A 22220-nucleotide genomic window follows, 5' to 3' on the forward strand; every position below is an offset into this window, starting at 1 on the left:
CAGCACTCCAATAAATTAAATTAGAAATAAAATACTAAATATGTAATTCTATCAATACATTTTACAACACAACTTATGTTTTATTTATTTTCTGGGAAAAAAAATTATCATACGAATTATGTTATAAAAGTGACAAAACTCAATAAGTAAATTTACAGTGTATCGTTTTCTTCAATTGTTATGTAGTAAACTAACTTTATACAATTAAAAATATATTTTTTATAATATAGGCTACATTAAAATTTTGCATAGTTCTGATCGAAAATAATGTAATGTATTAGAAATAAAAAATATTTATATTTTTTTGGTATTAAAATAAATTTTAATAATAAAATTTTTGTAACAAAATACGAACACACATATATAAAACCAGAGGTCCTCTAGAATTTTGATTTACAAGTTCCAAGCAGAAATTGTTTATTGTTAATTTTATTGTATCAAAAATCATTCATATAAGAAAAAAGAATATGTATATCTCAATAGATGTAACATGAATACACCTTATCATATGCATTAAATATATTTTAAGTAATCCTTAAATAAGACCAAGTTTATTGAGTTGTCGCAGTACGCAGCGTGTTTCAAAGCACGCCGGCCGTGAAAGATCAGTACGGCCGCAGTACACTGCAACACTCGGGCAGCTTTAATGAGGCAACTAATTATGCTATACTCTTTATAAATATACTATCTTAAAGCTAAAAGTACAATTATAAACATTTATTTAGACATTTTTTCGCATCGGGCTCTTCAAATCGATGTAAATCGTATTTTTATCTGGGTGGCAAAGATAAAAAAATTATATGTCGTGAATTAATTGCTTTATATCATATCTTAAATATTAAAAATTTTAATTTTTTCTTACATTAATGGGTGTATTATTGTTTCCAGATTATTTTGGTAAGTTTACGGACAGTCAAAATTAAAAACTGTATAAATGGGTAGCATTTTAATGGACTGATGTGAGTTGCTGTCACCTAGGACTTAAATGCAAATTTTCGGTGATAACGCACAAGGTCTACAGCGGTAAACTTTCGGTATGTTATTAAGCATAGTCAACTCTACCACAGTACAAAAATTCAGCTTTGGACAAATTTTTCACAGGTTTGTGCCTTTTTAAGTCTTGGTTTCTTGGTAACACGAAAGTCTACACGGGGAAGGACGGCTACCTGATCCGAGAATGAAGGAAAGGGCGAGATGGGAAGCGAAGATAATAGCTGGTTATCGCGGTTCGCTTTCCGTCCGTGTTGGAGAGAGAGAGAGAGAGAGACAAAAGGCGATATTGTGGAAGACCTTCGAAAGATTCCCGCTAGATGGCAGGCCTCAGAGCTGCAACCTTCGACAACCTCCCCTCACAGAAGCTCTCTCGCCACTAACTTGCTAAATCTAACCCGCTAGCTTATATACGTGCTGGCTGGCCTTACAGTAGTAATAAACATGCATTTATTAAACACTTAAGATCATTTCCAACAAATTCTGACGAATGACTGTTTTTTGTCCTGCACCAATCCCCTTAAGAAGTATGACGTTTTCAGTGCCGTCATGATCCTCCAACTTTTATTTGACATACAGTAGAACCTTGATTTACCATGGTAATGGGAGAGAGGGGAGGTGGAAGTCAGCACGGATAAGCGAAAATTACGAATAATTGGATTGAAATGTATTTAGGTTATACAATAAAATAAAATTTCGTAAGTAATTTATACAAAACAAATGTACAAGTATTCCCGACACTAATTATTAATTTTTAAAAATATGCATGAATGAAATTATTTGTAATGACCTAAAAGACACAGTTTGACTCCTTTCTTGTTCCTTCCCTAATGAATTACAATTCACGGGATTGGTTTTTCTCCCCCCGAAAAATATGTTTAGTTTTTAATTGAGAACCCGGTTAACCGAATACCCGGTTAATTGAGTCATGGATGGTTGAGGTTCTACTGTTCTTCTTTGGAAGGTGTTGGAAGCAAAAGTTTGACAGTGTGAAGGGTCATAAAAAGTTAATAAGGTATCATATGTGTTCACAACTCCACAGCATGCAGTCCAACTTCCACATTAAATGTTTATAGACTTGACATGGCATAGAATCTAGCTTTATGCACTATTTTTAGTCAATATTCGTCATCTAGGGTCATTACAACAGTTTAAGTTGTCCTCGTGAAATAATCAGTTTTTTATTTCCAAGTGTTACAGACTAGAGCCTGATGGAAAGTATCAGATTGTAACAAGGTATAACAACCTCAAAAGAAATTATTTATGCCTTGCCAAGCCAAAAAGAAATTAGGGTAAGAAGCTGAAAACTGAAATCATAGCAATGAACTGAAAAAAATCCTAGATGACTTTTCTGTTTGGTAACTATCATAAACATTGATCAACTTGCTCCACACAAAATCAAGATTCGGAAGAAGTAATAAGCCACCAACCAAAGCACCAAAATTTTCAGTTGAAATCAGCCAATTCAACTGCTTGATAAATGAAAACTAAAAATGTTAACAAAAATTATTCCAGAGAAAATAAATAGAACACAAAGAAGACAAGTTTTATATGTACACAAAGAAAAAAAGAGGATGGGTTGTAGGAAAGTAATTATAAAAAAAAAAATAACTACTGTTATATCCTTAATCTGGCATGTTTAGCCAGATCAGCCATTTGGCCAAATTATTGAATGTCAATATACCAATTTTTGATGGGTTTTATATAAATATATATATATATAAATATAAAAATATAAACCCACCATTATAATAAGCTATCTATGGGGTTGTACACTGTATATGCAAAGTAGTAATATATTGTGCAAAAATTACACATAACCTGCTACAAAACGTGGAATGCATGGGGAAAATTCCAAAAGTGAACGGATCTATCTGCGCTGGGTTACAGCATGTGCCGAATCAAATGATGCAGAGTTAAAGAGCGTGGACCGTAACAGCAAGCTACACATTACATACAGCAAAAAACTGATCAGCTAACTTAGCAACAATCAAAAATAGTGTACTGAACCAATCATGCACCAATCAAAAGTTTGCAGAAAATAGAAGTCATGGTTGTTGAGTGGTCACATCACATGCCTTCCACCAAGGCCATACTGTGGGTTTTCTCGGGGTAATATCGTTTCCTCCCGCGCCAATACATTCTGACAATGCTACATTCTCATGTCAACACCCATCACTGTCTCTAATGTCCACGATGCTGACAGAACGTTGAGCCAATTTATTTATTAATCAATTCACAGAAAATAGTTTCAAAAAAAAAAAAAAAAGAAAAAAAAAATGCACATGCATGATTTACTTACAACATTATGTAATAAAGCTCAAACATAATTACTTAAATTTACAAACGAACAATGCCATAAAGGGCATACCTACCTGTTACACTATGGGCCACGCAGAGCTTTAGAACAGTTCTAATATGTACTGCAAATCTGCTAAACTTTCTGCTGTCTGGTCTGGATTCAAATAGCATTTTATGAATGTTACACGTACCTATGTGTGCCAGTTTCTTAAACATGCATTAAGTTCATTATTGTTAAAATAGTTAAAATAGGTACATACTTCTGAAGTGGTATTATGAGAATAAAATTCAGACTCTTGATAAGGGCTAATCAATTAGTTCATTATCATGTAATTTTGAGGGGGAGAAAAAAAAGCTTGCTGGGCTACACTTACACAATAAAAAAATTGTAGCTTGGATGTATTTAGTATTGTTTAAACAGTTGATTTCTCAAAATTTTGCACTACAAAATAGAGATACAGTTGACTAATGATTACTTGCATAAGAATCAGAAGAACATCCCTCCTTGATGACATATCCAAATGAAACCTTCTTCAAAACATAATATACAATTATTTTGGGAAAAAGGTAAAATAACTCTATATTAAATATAAGTCAAAATTTAAACTACTAAACTTGGACATTCCCACTTACAACTCTTAGGACTAAGAAGAAGAAAAAAAACAGTTTGCATAAACAAAAGTTTTGTATCACATGACAAAGTTTTAAAATAATGATGTTTATAACATTCAAGCATAAATTTCAATTATTTAAGAACTGTACTTTTAACAGTGGGTAAAAAAAAAATGTGAGGCCAAACGTTTTTGTAACACCAAGCTACCAAGTCCCCACTGCTGCCCTAAGAACCAGAAAAAATACACACACACACACACACACACAAAAAAAAAGTTCCACAAAGCAATAACACCAATAGGGGTTTCATTAATGATGCACTTAGCACTACGCCCAACTTTACCCAGCATGTGGCCAGGTCAGTCTAGTGAACTGATGCCCCTCTCCCCCTACCACAACACTGCTCCACCACCACATTGCTGAGTGAGGTGGTGCGACTCACATTGGCTTAGCCCGGGTTCAAAATAGGGGTCTGCGAGCGTTCCAAAAATATTCTATACCTATTCAATTCTACATTTCAAATAGTAAGTCCCCCCCCCCCCCCCCCCCCAAATTATTTCAAATTGTTTATTATCAATACCTACACAGGCCTACACCATGCCAGACTTTTTTTTAACTAAAAAAAAAAAAAAAAAAAAATATGAAGCTAAGATGAATTTTTTTTAAAAAACTTAGATTTGTTTTCTGCAACATTATTCACACTTTTTTTTAATACTTAAATAATCAATAATTATGGTTTAAAATTATGAACAATATTTTATTTTATGTATATAACCAGATCCAAAACAACTTTGAAACTTGAAATTTACTGGGTTAAGAAAATGCATAGCCAGGTCTTTTTTAAATTTCTTTTATTTTACACCTCTTTGATATGGTTCCTTTGTATGGTAATCTCTTTTTTATTTTCTGTATTTTGGATAAATTTTTCTTGGACTTCTGTTAACTGTGAAAAAAAAAAAAAAAATTCACTGTGTGAAAATTTGATTAGAAAAATATTCTATATTCGTGAATACAGTGATATTTGATTCAAATGAAAAAATAAATAACTGTATTTGTACACGCCTAGTTCAAAACCTGGTACATCCGTCCTGACACTGGTTTTCCATGGAATCCTGATATCTTGCAGGCTAATGCTAGAATGGTTTCTTTCTACAGGCCATGATTGATTCCTCCTTCAATATCCTTGACATGTATAGTGTTTGGTCAATCTCAAATTACGATGTTATCAACTAGACATAAATTAAAATTTAAAAAAAAAGGGGGGGGGAGAGGGGGGGGGGGGGTTTGTCTGTAAAGTCGGTTTACGGACGATAATTTTACGTGATAACGTCATAGAAAACACTGATGAAAAATTGCATACTTTTTAATTTTCAAATATTATGTACAGTTTTTTGCAAATTTAATTTAAATAATTTGTTTAAATATAATCACGAACAATTAGTTATAGAAACAAACTGAAGTCAAAACAATGTCAATAAATTGTTAATTTGAAATGACAAAATTGGACAGATAAATCAACTAATTTTTTTAATTGCTGCTTTTAAAAAACCTGCCTTAACCTGTTTGATATTATAGAAGATTTTCTCGCACGGTGGTTGGCTGGTTCAACTTGTTATTTTAGACACATTGTTATGACATGTGTGAGGTTAAACATTAATTTTTAATCTTACATTAATAGCTACGCACTATCATTTTTTTCATTGATTACTAAATAAAAGCAGTTGACTTTTTATATGATCGTTTATATGAGATAATAATTTTTTTAGTCAAAATTGTAACATAACCTATTATTACTGCACTCGGCGACCGATGCTACTTATTTTTTAATAATCAAAGAACAAATATATGAGATTATATCTCTAATCAAATTCTTAAAATGCAAGAATTAATTACCTTTTTTGCTGCAATTGTTGTTGTAATAAACAATGGAAACCACATTAACTTTTCACTTCACTTTATAAACAGTTGACAAAACAGTTCACATGTAGGTTGTGTGCTGCCGCTGTCTCTCTTCTACTCGGACGCATAGGCCGATGGAGTGGAAGAGAGATAGATGCGTCACAAGCCAAACGCTTAGGCCGATCGTGCCTCTCTATCGCTTGCACGCTCGGCTCAGGCGGAACATGACAATGAGTCATCAAATAACAAACCTCATGTCCCATAGAACCACCTTCGATGAGGAAGAATTGATGCAAGATTAAGTTCACATTCAGAGAATGGGAAGGCAAACAATTCCAAGGGAATGAATAAGCTGAAGCTCAAAAGAAAAAGGTGCTTCGAAAGATCGATATGATAGAGGAGGTTGAAACAAATGACAGCATGCCCGCGAGGGAGAGCATAACAGTGGAACGCAAGGAACAGAGGAGGAAAAGTGGATAAACAAGGCGATGACATCAGGTCACTTTACGGACTCAGCCACAGGCTACAGAGAGCATCCGATGATGATTCAATTTATTTATGCAAGAATAAAGATACTACTGGAATGCTGAAGCACACAAACATTTTTAAAACTGTACAACTAATATACAGCGCAAAATTCCAAGCCAGATACCAATATGAACACGTTAACATCTTAAAGTAAAATTGTATTCGAGGGTAAACATATTAATCAATTTTGTTTTGTAGTCAATTTTGTTTTGGTGAAGTCCAATAATTTCTGAATTTGCTTTATATTCAACATTGGAATAAATTAGAAACTGTTCAGAGTTGGGGGTAATCCAAGGTCATCTTCGATAAGAGTTAGTCATCTTACACATCTTGGAGTACTTTTCATTGAAGGGTTGACATTAATATCATTAAAATTTCAATCATCTAACTGAAACAAAAATATGGACACTTTCATAAATTTTTTCAACTGTGTGATGTGAATTCATACCAAATTTTGTCCATAAATAATATTTTCTACTTTACAATGTCTACAGTATAAATTGTTATTACATAATGGACTCGTAACTGCAGAAATGACTGTTGGGGGCTACTCACTCTGCAAGGAATGCATCGAATGAGATGGGAATGTTTGATGGAACTAAGTGTTTGATGGCAGCCAGCAACTCCTCTTCGGTTTCGCTCTCTGTTCCGCTCGGCCGCTGGTAGTTGCTACAGCATGCCAACGCAAAAGCAACAAAAAGAAACACAAAAAAACTTAAGCAAAAAAGCAAAATAAACAGTGCACCTTATTTTATTTTTCCATGCAAGAAGCAAACAGAAAGAAACACCAAAACATTCCAAATTCACAAATGCACATAACAAACATGCACAACAATTTTTTTTTACAAGTGAGCTGAACAGCCACCTACATTTTACCAAGAACCACAAAGAGAGAATGTTGCAATTGTTGATTTATATACAATTAAATTTAATATTTATGAATAAAAAAATACTCTTCACCATAAAGAGAACAAAAGCATTACTTAGGTATGACTAATAACTATGACTGTATGAAATGTAAAAAATTTACAATTTCAGTACTTGACAAACAATTATACTGGCTTAAATCCTATCTTTCTTCCAACTACTACATTAATGTCAAAAGTTGTCTGTTTGGATGGTCATTTCTTAATTAAACTAAAGGTTAAAATTGGACAAAATTTAGAACATACATATCCCACATACTGGATTGAACAACTGGCTATATTTCACTACCAAATTCCAAACAAAAGGGGGTAAGAAAGAAATAGTTAGTTTTATAATAAAATATATTTCAATACCATTATGCACTACATAAATTATAATTAGGGTAGGTTTGATTTCATAAATAAAAATTAAAAATCTCCAAATGTATACATACAGTGAAAGGTATGAAACTGAACTTGAATTACATGCACTAAACGTTATGTTGAGTGTCTTCCATTTCTAGGAATTAGAAACCTATGGGAGTAAAAAAAGGTTCATTTTTTAATAAAAAAAATATCCTATGGTATTTAATCAAGAGGTAAGATTTGGGCAGTAATAATATACATATTACTACTCCCAACTTTATTTTATTACTTTCTTAAGTTCTACATTTCTATGGGTGTGAAGTGCAGTTTAATAATAAAAATCATATCCCCAAATTAAATCAAGCTAAATTTAAGGTACTTGGTATTAAAAATTAACACAATAAAAATAGTACAAACTTTCTTCAGCTAGTAAAGTATAATTTTTACAAACAAATCCTACATGCATTAGCCTGTGCTGTGTCATTTATTTTAATTTGTGATGGGTCAAATCCCAATTTTCTCAAATCCAAATCTCGAATTTGAGTCCCAGGTAACTCGAATATACCCCTCGAAACCGAATCTAGATGTCAAGAGTCAAAAATAAAATAATGTACTATAAAAGAAAAATATTAACTTTGGTGGTGAAATACTCTACCCTTTAAATGGTTGTTTCACAAACTAAGTTTCCAGAATCAATAAATATGTATATTATGTTGTAATTTTATAAATAGAATTACATTTTAAAAGTAGAAACTGACTTAGTAAACTTCAGAGGTTATGAGTGTCAAATTGTTAATTTTAATTACATCCATTAATATTTTTCATAAAATCTTTTTCCATGAATATAGAATCTTTCGAATACTAAGGATGTGATGCTATTTGAGGATTTGAGGTTCTGAAAAGGCCCATCCCTAATTTTTTTACATACATTGTAAAATAATTTTCTAAAATATAACCCTTCAACTAATTTCAAAGTTTACGAACTTAATGGATTTTACAACAAATAATGAAAACTGTTTTCAACGGAATACCTTCTTTTGATTTTTTAAGTAACCAAATTTTTTTGAGAAAAACATATAGCTACTAAAAAAAAACTAAATATTTTCATGAGCAAATCTTAAGCTTCCAATGTTTCAAAGCTTTGCAGCAATACGAAGATTCACATCCGAGGTGAAGCTTTGCATCGCAACTGAAGCTTCAAATAAAACAAATACCACATTTCCTGGTGAAGTCAAATCGAATATTAAAAAGACATTATGATTGATTTGCTTAGTTGCAGCTTTGCACAGGCCTAGCTAAGATAAGCTGAAACACACTATACAAGTTGTATGGGACACACATATACTTAAAAACTAGGTTATATTTTAAAGAAAAGTAATCACAACACTACACAAACTAGATACCTAACATTGTCATGCTTTAGGCATAAGCGATGGTTTGGTAACTCACATGGCAACCACTGGGTGGCCATCTTCAACAGCCACCTCATTCGCAATGTCCCTCGCAGCGATGATTGATGGTGTTGACACTGACTTCTGAAGAGGCAGGCGGGCTGGTAGGAGTCTTAAACTCTCCACTTCTCTCTTAGCAACAATCTTGTTGAAATCATTCTGAAACCAAAAGTACGTCACTATGACACATGCACCCCCACAGACACAATGTGTGCCAAGTATATAACGAACTCTGAAATATCAATAAAGAAAAGAATTCTGTGACATAAAAGCTGGTGTAAAACATCATTACCTCATACTTTGAAAGCATATACGTGCATTTTTTTAAAGCCATTAGTGTGCAAATAAGACTATTGTATACCGTGTTTTATCACATAATTGTCGCACATTTTATACTAAAATTAAGTTTGAAAAGTAGGGGTGCGACATTTATGCGAGAAAAAAAATATTTTGTTGGGTAAAGTTATTCATAAAAACAAAACCCATTCATGAAAAGTACGTTTATTTAAAAAGGAAAGTATATAAGAGCATGCCAAACAATTTAATAAGTCATGCAACAAAAACCTTTCTTCAAATTTAAATAGAAAAACAAAATCTGCAACCCAAATGCGAGCCTGAACGAATGCATAACTATCGTCGTAGTACACACTTACCACGAAAGAGTGCGGGCCATCGAATGTAGTTAACTCGGCACGAAACAGAGAGCGTGCGTTGCATGCAATCGGCGAGATATCGATATTAGACTACGTGTGCGCGCTCTATACGGGAAGCAACATAACCAAACATGAATGATGCCAACTAGCGTTGGCTACATTTTTTTAAGTGGTACACCGCGGCGACGCAAACGAACAGATAATGTTTAAAAACGTCTTTAAAAGAAAATTTACACATCAGACAACTTCATATTTCCGTTAATTAAATAAGTACGTGGTAATGTCCGAATAAATATTAGATTTATACTTTAAAATACAAAGCGCTCGGAATCTAATAGCGGGACCAAAAACATCATGCAACATTTACGCGAGAGGTTTTTTTATCCAAATTTTGACGTCATAAAATATAGGTGCGACGATTATGCAATAAAAGAGGTATTTACTGCATTTTTTTTTTAATTTGTAAAAAAAAATCTCTAAGAATTCCACTTTGCCCTATCAGTTTTCACAAGTTAAATAAATTACTCAGATTAAATTCTAATGTTTAAATTTCTACAAGGAGTTAGTGACTTAGATGAAAATTGAACTGTCAAAACATAAAAAACTTCATGGTACTGTTTAAGTTATAAAATCTCACATCACTTTCTATGCCCAATTTTAAATGAAATTTAAGTGCATGATATCTCGTCACTTGTTAATTTATTTTTTCTCTCTTTCTCTCTATTTCGCTACATCTGTATACAATCTTAAAATGTTATTTTTTTATTTATTTATATTTATTTATTTGTAATTTGTCACATGCCCACCAACAGTCGTAGACTTTAGTGGTGGGCACTACATGCAATAACAGGAACACAGTTATCACTACCAGTGCATGGACTCCCACCTCCGTCGGTACCATAGGAGGAAAACATATACAGATGGCCAGCAAACGACAATTAACATTCAATTATCGCAAGTGAAAGGTAGAGAAATGCAGACAGTTTTGTTTTGGTGGAGTGCGAGTAGAGTACCTGCAAGTCCGCCTCGTTGAGGGAGTGGGTGGACGCCCCTCCCTGCCCCCGGCCGCTCCGCCGGCCGCCGCCCGGGCCCGCCAGCAGCCCCGTGCTGCCCGCCGAGTCGCCCTGGTCCAGGAATGGGTCGTCCTGCTCCGACTCCAGGCTGCTGAGGCTCACGCTGCAGGCATGACCGCCGAGCATCCCCGCCCGACACACACACTCGCACACCGACGACACACATACACCCATTACTAGGGACAAGCAGTGGCGTAGCCAGGATTTGTGTATGGGGGGGGTGTTAAGAAGCATGGTGGTATTAAAGCGGGGGGGGGGGGGGGGGGGGGGGGGGGGGGGGATGGGGGGGGGATGGGGGGGGGGTCCGGGAAAATTTGGATTTTAAGGTGTAAAATAGTCCTATTTTAGCAGTTTTCGGTTCTTAAATTTAAATATTGTAATGGTAAAAATTCTATTAATTTTAATATGAAATTTGTTTGAGTGATGAATAAGAAATTAATTAAAGATTTGGTGCTAAGGAAGGGGGGGGGGGGGGGGTTGAACCCCGTAACACCCCCCCCCCCCCCCCCCCCTGGCTACGCCCCTGGGAACAAGATTTTATGGTTTAATAGTTTAGTCCTTTTTATTTTTAAAACAGGTGATATTGGTGTTATGTTTTTTATTTTCATAAATTGTGTATTATCCAACGAATATGAAAATAAAATATTATGTAAAAACATGTTACTAATAAGAGATGGAACATCGAACAATTTGATACTAGGTTTTTTCAACCCATTTAGTTAATATATTTTGGAACAAAATTTATGTCAATGAATTTTCCATTAATGAAAGATAAACTTCTTGCAATTAGATTTAATTTTATTAAAATTGCTGATAACTTCATGCTTCTTAGTTACATTACAAAGCTAAGCTGTTTTGTGTGTTTAATTTACATGCTTTGTGTGGTGTTATTTAGATTTTATTGTACTTCATATAATCTTGCCCTACTGATTACTGACTTCTGAGATGATGACGTGCCAACAGTATCATCACATTCGGCTAAAATAAACACTGCCATGTTCTTTTTTTTTTTATTTAAAAAAAACGATACTTCAACAAACACAATTTTTGTTGTTGTTGGAGTTATTACACGTAAAGAAGTAATTTGATGCATAACATATTAAGGTGCACTAGAAATGAAATTTACAATACATATTAAATTGAAACACACACACATACAAGTGCTACAATGTTTTTTATAAACTTACCAATGCACTAACTGCGTCCGCTTCGACACAAAATTTTGACAGTTATATTGGCAATAGGCAGTTTGAAGGTGGGCCAAAAATATTTATTTTATTGGTTTTTATTTTATGTGGAGAATTTAAGGTCTTGTCTTCCACTAAAAACCTGTTAATGTTTTATAAAGTACAGCAAAACAAATAACTATGGAAATAAAACGAACTTACGAATGTAATACGAACTAAAACTGAAAACTGCTAAAGTGATTTAATGAAGCCTACAAGATACTGTCCACTACGTGCACTGGCGTAGCCAGGATTTGTGTATGGGGGGGGTGTTAAGAAGCATGCCCCCCCCCCCCCCCAGTATTAAAGTGGGGGGTCCGGGGGTCCTCCCCCGGGAAAATTTGGATTTTAAGGTGTAAAATAGTGCTATTTTTGCAGTTTCCGGTACTTATATTTAAATATTGTAATGGTAAAAATTTTATTAATTTTAATATGAAATTTGTTTGAGTGATGAATAAGAAATTAATTAAAGATTTGGTGCTAAGGGGGGGGGGGGGGGTTTGAACCCCTAAAACCCCTCCCTGGCTACACCCCTGACTACGTGGCCCCGGGTGCTCTCACACTGGAGCATGCCAGACGCTTGACACCAACCTCCTCCGGCGGCCCGACCCCCTCTTCTCGCAGCCGCTGCTGAGGTCTTCAAGCGCCGTCCAGCTGCGACGTCGAGTCACCTCTCCCCCGTCCACGCCGATCAGCCACTCCTTCGAGTTCTCTGAGAGCACCCAATGTACCACCACGTCACTCCACGAGAAAACCCAGTGTCAAGGTGTTTCATCTGGCACCTAGGACCCACGGCCATGCTGGATCGGCAATTTTGCCGGATCGACGTATGTCAATATAGTTTTAACGTGAACACCAAATGTAACCTGCTGTTAAACAGGAAACACTGTACTAAATAAAAACTGACAGTAACTTTAACTAAAAAAACTACAAAAAAATGCCAGAAGTGCAGTAATGTGACCGGCAACCAAGGTCTTGAAAAAATCTGAAAGCGAGCGACTCGATTGGTGCCGTATTATACAGAATATTCCACGCCGTAGAAATGCTGGATTAAAAATCTTTTACAGTTAATAATGTAAGGTTTAAAAACAATCGTCAGCATGGTCTTTAAAGATAAGAGACAATGGGATGAGAATGGAGCAGCGATGGAATAAATTGAGGTGGGGGAGAGAGTGAGAAAAGGGTTGCGAAAAATCAGGATGGGACCCAGATCTCTTAGTTGGGAGGCAAGTGGTCCGACCATTCAACATTACCTGCTTCCAAGATTCCGACTTGATGCTAAATCTGTAAAAACAATGTTGACTTGACTATTGATCAGTGATTCCCACTGTATCATTCTATATCTTATTATAATGTAGGTGAACAAAAAAATTTTTTAGCAGCCACCAATTTCTATCACAGCATTTCATATAAGACTAAGTTGATAACTACTTTTATTTATTTGCCACAGTTACCCACTCAGAGGTTCTTAGAATGGCTGTATGTACAAAGTTAAAAAATACTGATTAAATATTGCAGAAAAATGTTTCTTGCATTGCTAATAAACAAAACATGAATTTTCATGCATGAAAACATCTGACACTGACAGTGTAGTGCATTTAGTAAAGGTTTTGAGTCCTAGGTAAAAAATTTTTATGTAGATTTTTTTAAGATTAAAAATACCTCACAGCATGACTTAAACATTTCCCCAAGCAGATTCATCATTCAATCAGGGCATTTACCAATCTAAGACAGGTTGCCAATTAATGATCACATATCAAAGTTAAGTACAGCAGGTTAGGGTCAGTTTAGAAACAAGTGTTGGTAAACCAATGCAAAAAAAAATATACCACACTAGATACATAGTAAAAAATATACAGCGTATTTTTGCACTTTATTAAATTGTTCAAATCACAGCGTAAACATACCTTTTCCATGCATGTTGTCCATGGCAAAGGACCCACATGGTGCATTCTGCATGGGCGAAGAATTTAATGACCCCAACAGATCTGGGTCTAATCCAGGGTCATTGTTTAGAGATGGACAAGATGCACTCAAACGAGAATACAGAGAAAGACCCAAGATCTAAAATCAAAGCAACAAATATTCACACATTCAAAGCTGTGATCACCATTCTACAGCTACAACTTACAATAATTATAAGTCAATTTTAGTCTTTTATCTATTATAAGTATGGTGTAGATTCTGTCAGCATACTTGTCAAACATTTAAACATAATTAAAACAACTAAAACTTAAAACATACAATGGGAAAAGAAATATACAGATTACTAGTCATAAAAAGATAATACAATATACATACTTTAAGTTTTTTTTTCCTTATAAATTTGTGGTTGTATCTTCGTTTCAAGACTGATAAATAAACTTTTTTATAGCTAATAGGCAATTGTAATAGTCCAAGATTATGACACCAATTGTGGGGGTCAGACTTCTCAAAGTGGGTTTCACTATTATGTATTTCTGACACCATCAGAGTAAACTCCAGAAGGAAAGGAATTGGAAAAAAAAAGGGAGGATGAGGTAGACAGAATGTCAGGATCATATTGGGCGGAATTCTACATCTCCGGATCTTTGCACTTATCAGTTAGTAGAGACCTGCAAAATTCGCGGTTTCGATGGCCTTCAGGATAGACTGCACATACCCCTGTACACTCTGGCAAATAACGCAAGTTCATTGGCTGCCGACTTGTAAGTCATCTCAGCTGGTTTGTCTGTGATTCAATCCTTCTTTGGTTGAGGGTTTATAACTGGTTGAGATTCGTCCAGATGAACAGTAAGCCAATAGCAAAGTATCTAAGAGGTATATGTGTTTGAATTCTAGCCTACCACCAAATGAATCCGCGAATTTTGCAGGTCTCTATCAATTAGGTATTGCCTTAGCCTATGCCTGTTCTGTTTTCTAAACACTCTTATTTATTGCTTTTCTGCATGGATCTGCACTTTAGAGCTTCTAGCTTTGAACCGGAGCATACGTGACACGCTGCAAGTCAGCGTGTGCGGGCAAAACACGCCTCATGCGTTAGCTGCCAGTGGGGTCACGAACTCAAGAGCTGACACTATTACACACTCTTGCAAGGTCCAGACTACCTTATCATAAATTTAATGATGATTTCCCTTACACAATCAAGTTTTTAACTTTTCATATAGCAGATAACTGTAATTATAGATAGTATAAATCATAATTCAACAGTTAAAAATCAGTTATTTTCTTAATGCAATCTAGGCTCTTGGAAAGTCTACATGCAGTTCAGAACCACTGCTATAATTAGTCATTTTCATTAAATACTCATAAACACTTGAAAAGAAGCTGATTAAGGTAAAACTATGGCAAAACCATAGGATCCAATTAGATAAAAAGTTGGTTTACAAACTAAAATCATGATTTGAACACTTTAAATCTAATTATATTAAACTAAAAAAAATAAAGAACTTTGAAAATGGAGAGGTTAGAACACAAATCCATAGAAAAAAGGTTTCACAGGTCTGAACAATAAAATCCTTAAGAATCTATTTTGATCAAAAATTAAAACTTACAGATCACATTACTATTGTTGCAAAAAACCAAAGGTAGGCTCAGTCTGTTGGTCCATTGGTGATGAAATTCTTCTGCATTATTTTGGTACTCATTAACTGTGGCAAGAGGTTGTTTGAAGTTTCTCTCTTTTACAATTTACGTTGTTTATTGTTGTCGGTATCAACAACCTTAATTCTGCAAAATTTCTTTAGTCCAAAAGGACATAGTTAATTTTTTATATCCAGATATTTGTTTTAGTTTTGAGACTGAATATATTTGAACAATGTGCATATAATGTTTAAAAGATGTAAAAAAATTGATATGTTACATGTCCAAAAAGCAATAATGTAGTGTAAAGACACTTATGTCTATGTTCTAAGGACAAAATAAAGTAAAAAATAAATAAACGAAAAGTTAAAAATTGTACTTTTACTATTTCACTTAAAGTTAAGACACAAAAAAAAAGTATTCATCAAAATTTAGGTCTGTCCACGGGGATATGAACGATGAGTACTATGCAGAATGGACGAAGATGATCACACAGACCTGTTAGGGTGGCACAGCATCAAAGTCAAAGCTAATTCAAAGACCCAAACACTCTGGACTGTGCTGGGAGACTCGTTTACCGACCTGGTTGTTGAAAGCCTGAACTGTGTGGTCTCTCATCTGCTGAATGCTCTCGTGGATCTCATGCAGTTGCTGCAGGTTGTCTTCTGCAAATAAATAACACATACATACATATTGTTGGCTCAGGTCACTCTTTTTGAGGGCCGCATATCATTTTTGAAACTGAAACTAATCCGAGATTCAGAAAATTGGATCAATATTATTTAATTTATTATTTCTGTGAGACTATCATGGTTTCATAACAGTGGCAGCTGCTGACAACTTATTTTACTTACGCAAACAAACACAGCTAATATACGACAGTTTATCTCACAATATTTCTTTGCTGGAAGATGGTTTAAGCGGGCCGTGCAAAATGATGTGGCCAGTGGCCGCCAGCTGGCCATCACTGGTTCAGGTTACTTAATACAGTTCAAGTCATCCTCCTCCAGTGGCAAACTCAGCTCCACACTTTTGGGGGGGAAAGGGAGATGGGGTGTTTTACTCCAGGGTTTTGTGAGGTATGTAATTTAAGTTAAATGGAAAACCCAACATTCTGAACAATAATGGCCCCTTAAAATTAATGCTATTCTAGCACACTTTTGACTTCATTTCAACTTAAGTTAAATTAACCTGTAATACAAAAAAAAAAAAAAAAAAAAAAAAGAAATTAAATTAATATATATTTACAAAATTGAAACACCTTAAAAGTTAAGGTGCAGCCTGAAATGATTAATTTTTTTTTGTTACCACTCCAGTTTTTTGCTAGTTATGGGGGAGGGTTCATCCACACTGCCCTTCCCATAGAACCCCTACTGTTTTCCTCTTACAATATATTGAAACACCAGTCAGGTACACACACCTCACCACACAATGCTTTCAACAGGATGACAAACTCACTTACAAAATGTGGCTGACAACATAATGGCACACCACGAAACATAAACATACTACACAGCTTTAAGAAACAATTTTTATCTCTATTTTCAACTTGCACACACAAAATACCCACATCCCTAAAATTTGCACCATTAACTATTTCGCACTCATGTATCACAATATAATGAAATACTCCCTGAATGGTGTGTGTATTTTATAAGGTTTATAAGTCTCACAGTTATACATAGGCACTTGAGGCAATTGGAACTCCAATATTATAGTGTGGTTTAAACCACTTAGGTACCGACTTGGTGGCCATAAAATTTAAGCCATGGCAGGAAGTTGGCATCTAAACCAAGGACCCTCACCATATGGGTGTAATGCATTAGCAGAGGATAACCCCAACCCCCTTTGAAATGTGCAGAGCACCATGAAGTCTACAGAGTAACAAAAAATGCTGGACAATACTTATGAACATAATCATGAGACAGAAACATTTTTAATTTTCTGCAGCTATTTCATAACTGGCACAAGCAATGACACATAAAAGTTACATACTATACACCACAGTACAAAACAACTATCAATTTTCATTACTTAGTGTGAAACTATAACATTATTACTTTATAAGTGATTGTCAGTGAATGATTACTGTGGTTAGTTTAAGAGCATACTGATTTATATTACAATGATGACCCATCTTGAGAAAAGATAGCTGAAGTGTGGCTTCAACAAATATAACCAAAAAACTTAAAGAAAAGGGTTATTTTCACAAAGGAGAAAGAATGAAATATAAAAAAAATGTTCTCCAAAAACGATCAATAACATTGTATTCCTTATCTTCTAAGTCAGGTGTCGGCAGGAACTTTCGAATGAGATGAGCCAAATATTAAGTAAAAAGATTTTCCAATTTATTTTAGATAGCAGCAACATGTATTTTCTCTGTATCTACATGAATTTTAAAAGGATAAAAAAAAGAAATAAAATAAACATATTTTATTCACAAATTCTACATAAAGTCTTAAAAATAATGGGTACTTACGAAAAAAACAAGCAAATATAAAAAATACGGTAGTCATTAGTAGAGTTATACTAATAAAACAAGGAAGCCTAAATAATAATTAATTATTAAAATAAAACAGCTCCTGGTGAGTGCGGTGGCGGGCGGTGGCATGGTTGAGGACATGCGTTATGTTTGGCCCGTTTCATTTTGTTCTGCTTTTTTTTTGTGCTGCAGCAGTGCAGTGAGTTGCAGAGCCGTGCAATCCCATGAAAAGAGCCGCATGCGGCTCGTGAGCCGCTGTCTGCCAACCCCTGGCCTTAAGGTTTGAAGCTGTATCTTCCCCTGAGCATTACCATAGCTGAGCGCTTATCACTCGCCCCTACCACCCCTCGTATACTTCAAACCTCCACCCACAAAATAAGAATACACACTACTCATGGTTGTAAAGGAGTTTAACAAATATGTAGTTTAGATTGCACAAGACTAAAAATGAGTATGATTAACTTTACCGAAACAATTATTTTATAGCTTCACATAAATAATCAAACATTGGATTAAGCTGTAAAACTAGTATACCAGTCTGAGTATCAAAAGAGCATAGTGTATGAAAGAAATGTTCATAGTCCAGTTATTTCCTAATGAGCTGGTTATGCTGACCAGGACAACATAACTTAACACCTGTACACAACCACTCTTCTTATTTCACATATATTTTTCTAAAATAAATAAAAAGACACATTCAGATTAGGCAATTTTTTATTTTAACTATTATATATATATGTTACTGACTCAAGTATAATAATAAATAATACTTATGTATAATACCAGGGGGATATGCAGGGGTGAAGGGAACAGGGGATAATAACACCTAACCCCTCCCCTAAAAATCCTTAAAAATAAAAAAAAATAAAAATTTAGAAAGCAAATAGCGGGTAAAGTGAGTTGTTCTTTTGCCCCCACCTTATGAAAAAACTCTGTATATGCTCCTGTATAATACCAATGTTCTATTTTAATTTGTATATTTAAAAAAAAATTAAATATAGAAAATTTTTTTTTCCTGAATTGTTAGTTTCTAAGTTGCAAGTAAAAGCTTACAAAATGTATAAATTGAATGAATGCATCATACATACTTTTAAAAAGTCACTAACATGAGGACATAAGGACCACAAAAAGTTATAATTCTTCCTGTTTTTCCCTACAACTCGTGACCACACATCCACAGCCAGCGGTGTATTACATGACCACTTTGTGGCCACTAGAATAAAGAGGAGATGGTAAAAGCAGAGAATGGGAAATGTGGGATGGGGTGAGAGTAGCAGTGGCATCAAAATTAATAATGTGTGGAGTTGGTTTCTACTCTGCGTTCATTTTGAACAGGCTGCGGCATCGATCGTTGGTTAAGGATGAACTAAACACTTTTGAAATTTGCTTTTGAAAACAAAATGCCTGTTAGTAATTGCACATAAAACAACTGTTATATGTCTAATTAAACTGGTGGCAATTAGGAAGAAAGGACCAGTCCAGCCCTTTAGACTATATTGATTGTCTACTTGCAAAACATTTGGGATTTGATAAACATTATATTTAAAGCTAGTTATTGCTGAAGTCCTTTAGGTTTGTACATTTTTAGTGACTTTGACAACCTATAGACACCCTGCAAGAGTAGTAACAAATTCAATTCCCAACTGTCATTTGGAAAGCAACACATTTTGATTGTTTATGATTACTTGCAACCACATAAAGTTGTTTACAAAAACTGTAGATCAGAACAACAGTAGCAGAAGGATACACATGCCACTGGCACTTACTTTCGAGAACTGTAAAAAAAAAATTGGAGACAAGTACATGACACAAGACTATATTTTGGGTTTTTGGATGGGCTGGGTTATTCTACGAGTGCTCCTCCCACATCAGCCTAACGCAAAACTTCCGTCGGAGACTTTCGTACTGTTGCGAGGATTCTAGAGCCGAGGCAACGAGGCAGGCCGGTTGGCCCGGCGTGCCAGCTAGCACGATTAAGTCAGGGATTCTGATGATGCGTCACTTCACAGGTCCACGAGACCCTTCAGGGTCGGGACGTGGCAGGTATTTAAGGCAGATGCCGGCCCGCGGAGAGTAGTGGAGAGTGTGATGAAGAGGGTGAGTGACCCCGTGCGTGCGATAACCGGGCGACGAGCGGGCTGGTGCATAACGGGACGATGTCGCGGGCCGGAAGAGTGAGCAGTGCGAGGCGGTGTGTTGGGACAGAAGTTCACGGCAAGAGACCAACAGCAGACACCCACTGTCGAGCAGAACTTCAGCGATTAGTGGACTTATATTAAAAGTGTGATTACTTTGTGGATGGACATTTAGATAGTTGTACATAAACAAATAAGATAATTATTAGTTTAAAAAAAACTGTTAATTAATTAATTGAGCTATCCTTCCGGACCTGCACTACACACTTGCAACAGTGGTTAAAATTTAAAACAAAAATTAATTATCCTTTGATAAATATACTTATCAACAATTTTAGGTCAACTATGTGTAGTCTTAATAATGTAACTTTTTATGAATTACATACTATTTTTTGTGTGTGCGTCGACCCCCAGAACAGCCCCCCCCCCCCCCCCCCCCCCCCCCCCCCCCCCCCGCGCCCAGGCAACGGGCCTAACAACCAGTGGCGAGTCAGCTTCGAATTGGCTAATGAATTTTAGTACTCAGGTTCAAAAAAAAATAAACACGGCACCGAACAAGTGTATAATGAACGAGTATGTTTTATTTCTTCTTCTAGAGAAGGGTTATGCTGACGGCGCGGAAACTGTAAACACACCCGCGGCTCCCGCCAAGGCCGCGCGCGGGATCAATACCGGCGAGGGCGGCGGATGTAGGTCAGAGCCGGGTCGCGGCCCCGGGAAGCCCTACGCCAAGCGGCGGCTCCTGAGGGGGAGGCTGGCGCGCCGCCGCCACTCGCCTCCCGTACGTCCTCGCCCAACTACAACCCAGTGTGTCTGCAGGGTTAGGCATGCGGACACCCACCCAGGGCCGGCGCGTCCATACAGGCGAACTAGGCAACCGCCTAGGGCGCCAAGTAGCTGGGGGCGGCGCAGTACGACACATAACAGCTCATATCATATGTTTAACGATTATTGAAACTATATGAAAATGGATTTTTGTAACAGTTTGGAATGTTTATATTGATATAAGTAATTATTTAAAGTCCACGGTAAAAAGTAAAAAAAAAAAAAATAACACAAGCCTGCTTACATTTGATTGTTGACAAAATCTTAGGCTTACGTGATGTATTTTGAGGCAAGGAAAATTTTTTTTTGGGGTGTCCGGCGGCCGAGAAGGGGGGGGGGGGGGGGGGGGGGCAATTAAGGTTTTTCGCCTAGGGCGCCAATTTACCTTGCACCGGCCCTGCACCCACCCCTACGGATTGGCTGCGGTGCATTTGGCTGTGGTGGCAGCCATCATTATTACGTTTTAAATACACCAACATTTTTTTTTCTTCTTCCAAGTACAGGAATGTCTAATGGTCTATAATTTATCTGTTGTTTAGTTTTATTATATAATGTAAGTCCTGACCGTATTTTGTCCTCGTATCCAATTTTCTTTTCCCCAGTCAAATTAATTTTCCGCAACCTATGAATTCAATCTCATCTTGTTCCGTTTCTTTCCATTCTGGAAGCGGAAGTCGGATAGTGAAAAGTAAATATCTTTGTGGGACCGGATCTGTTTCCGTTTTTTTACGTTTCCGCGTCTTTGTGGAACATGCATTAGGAAGATAAACGTGCCCTGTCAAATGACATGGTTTCAAAAATATTGCAAAACCTGTTTTAATCGCACAACTTACCAACGCGTGTGTCACTGTAATTACGAAGAAATAAATCGCTTTGGACTGATTGACCTTTCACACTGCATGCTACAGAAGAAACTCAGAAAGGGCAGGTCATTTAAGAAGCGTGTTTTATGGAAGGCGCAACCTCCCCCCCTCATTACTGTTTTATTTCACGTAATGTATTTGAACATCAATTTAATATCACCATTGAAAACATGATTACTGATAATGAGTAAAGTCAAAATACAAGTAGGCCTAAAAATTATTGTATTTGCCTTTTACTAAACACTTTTTTTGTCTAAAAATTTTGTCGACCCTCTAACCCAGCGCCTGGAGCAGACTACCCCCCCCCCCCCCCCCCCCGCCACACCCTCTTTAAAAAAAAAAAATATTTC

The 22220-nt window shown here is 35.9% G+C and overlaps 1 protein-coding gene across 4 annotated transcripts in view; it reads right to left on the reverse strand.

Moving 5' to 3' along the window:
• Positions 1–22220, reverse strand: part of LOC134534411 (rho guanine nucleotide exchange factor 18) — a 180689-nt gene that overhangs the window by 107982 nt on the left and 50487 nt on the right. For 3 of the 4 annotated variants that reach the window (XM_063372885.1, XM_063372879.1, XM_063372893.1), the window contains exons 4-9: positions 16148–16230; positions 13912–14068; positions 12596–12716; positions 10719–10881; positions 9051–9211; positions 6886–6999 (exon numbers count right to left, since the gene is read on the reverse strand). In XM_063372885.1, coding sequence (XP_063228955.1) covers positions 6886–6999; positions 9051–9211; positions 10719–10881; positions 12596–12716; positions 13912–14068; positions 16148–16230 — 799 coding nt within the window. The remainder of the gene's footprint in view (positions 1–6885; positions 7000–9050; positions 9212–10718; positions 10882–12595; positions 12717–13911; positions 14069–16147; positions 16231–22220) is intronic. The other variant, XM_063372900.1, reaches the window with a different exon arrangement.

Source organism: Bacillus rossius, chromosome 1 (assembly GCF_032445375.1).
Source record: "Bacillus rossius redtenbacheri isolate Brsri chromosome 1, Brsri_v3, whole genome shotgun sequence".
NCBI lineage: Eukaryota > Metazoa > Arthropoda > Insecta > Phasmatodea > Bacillidae > Bacillus > Bacillus rossius.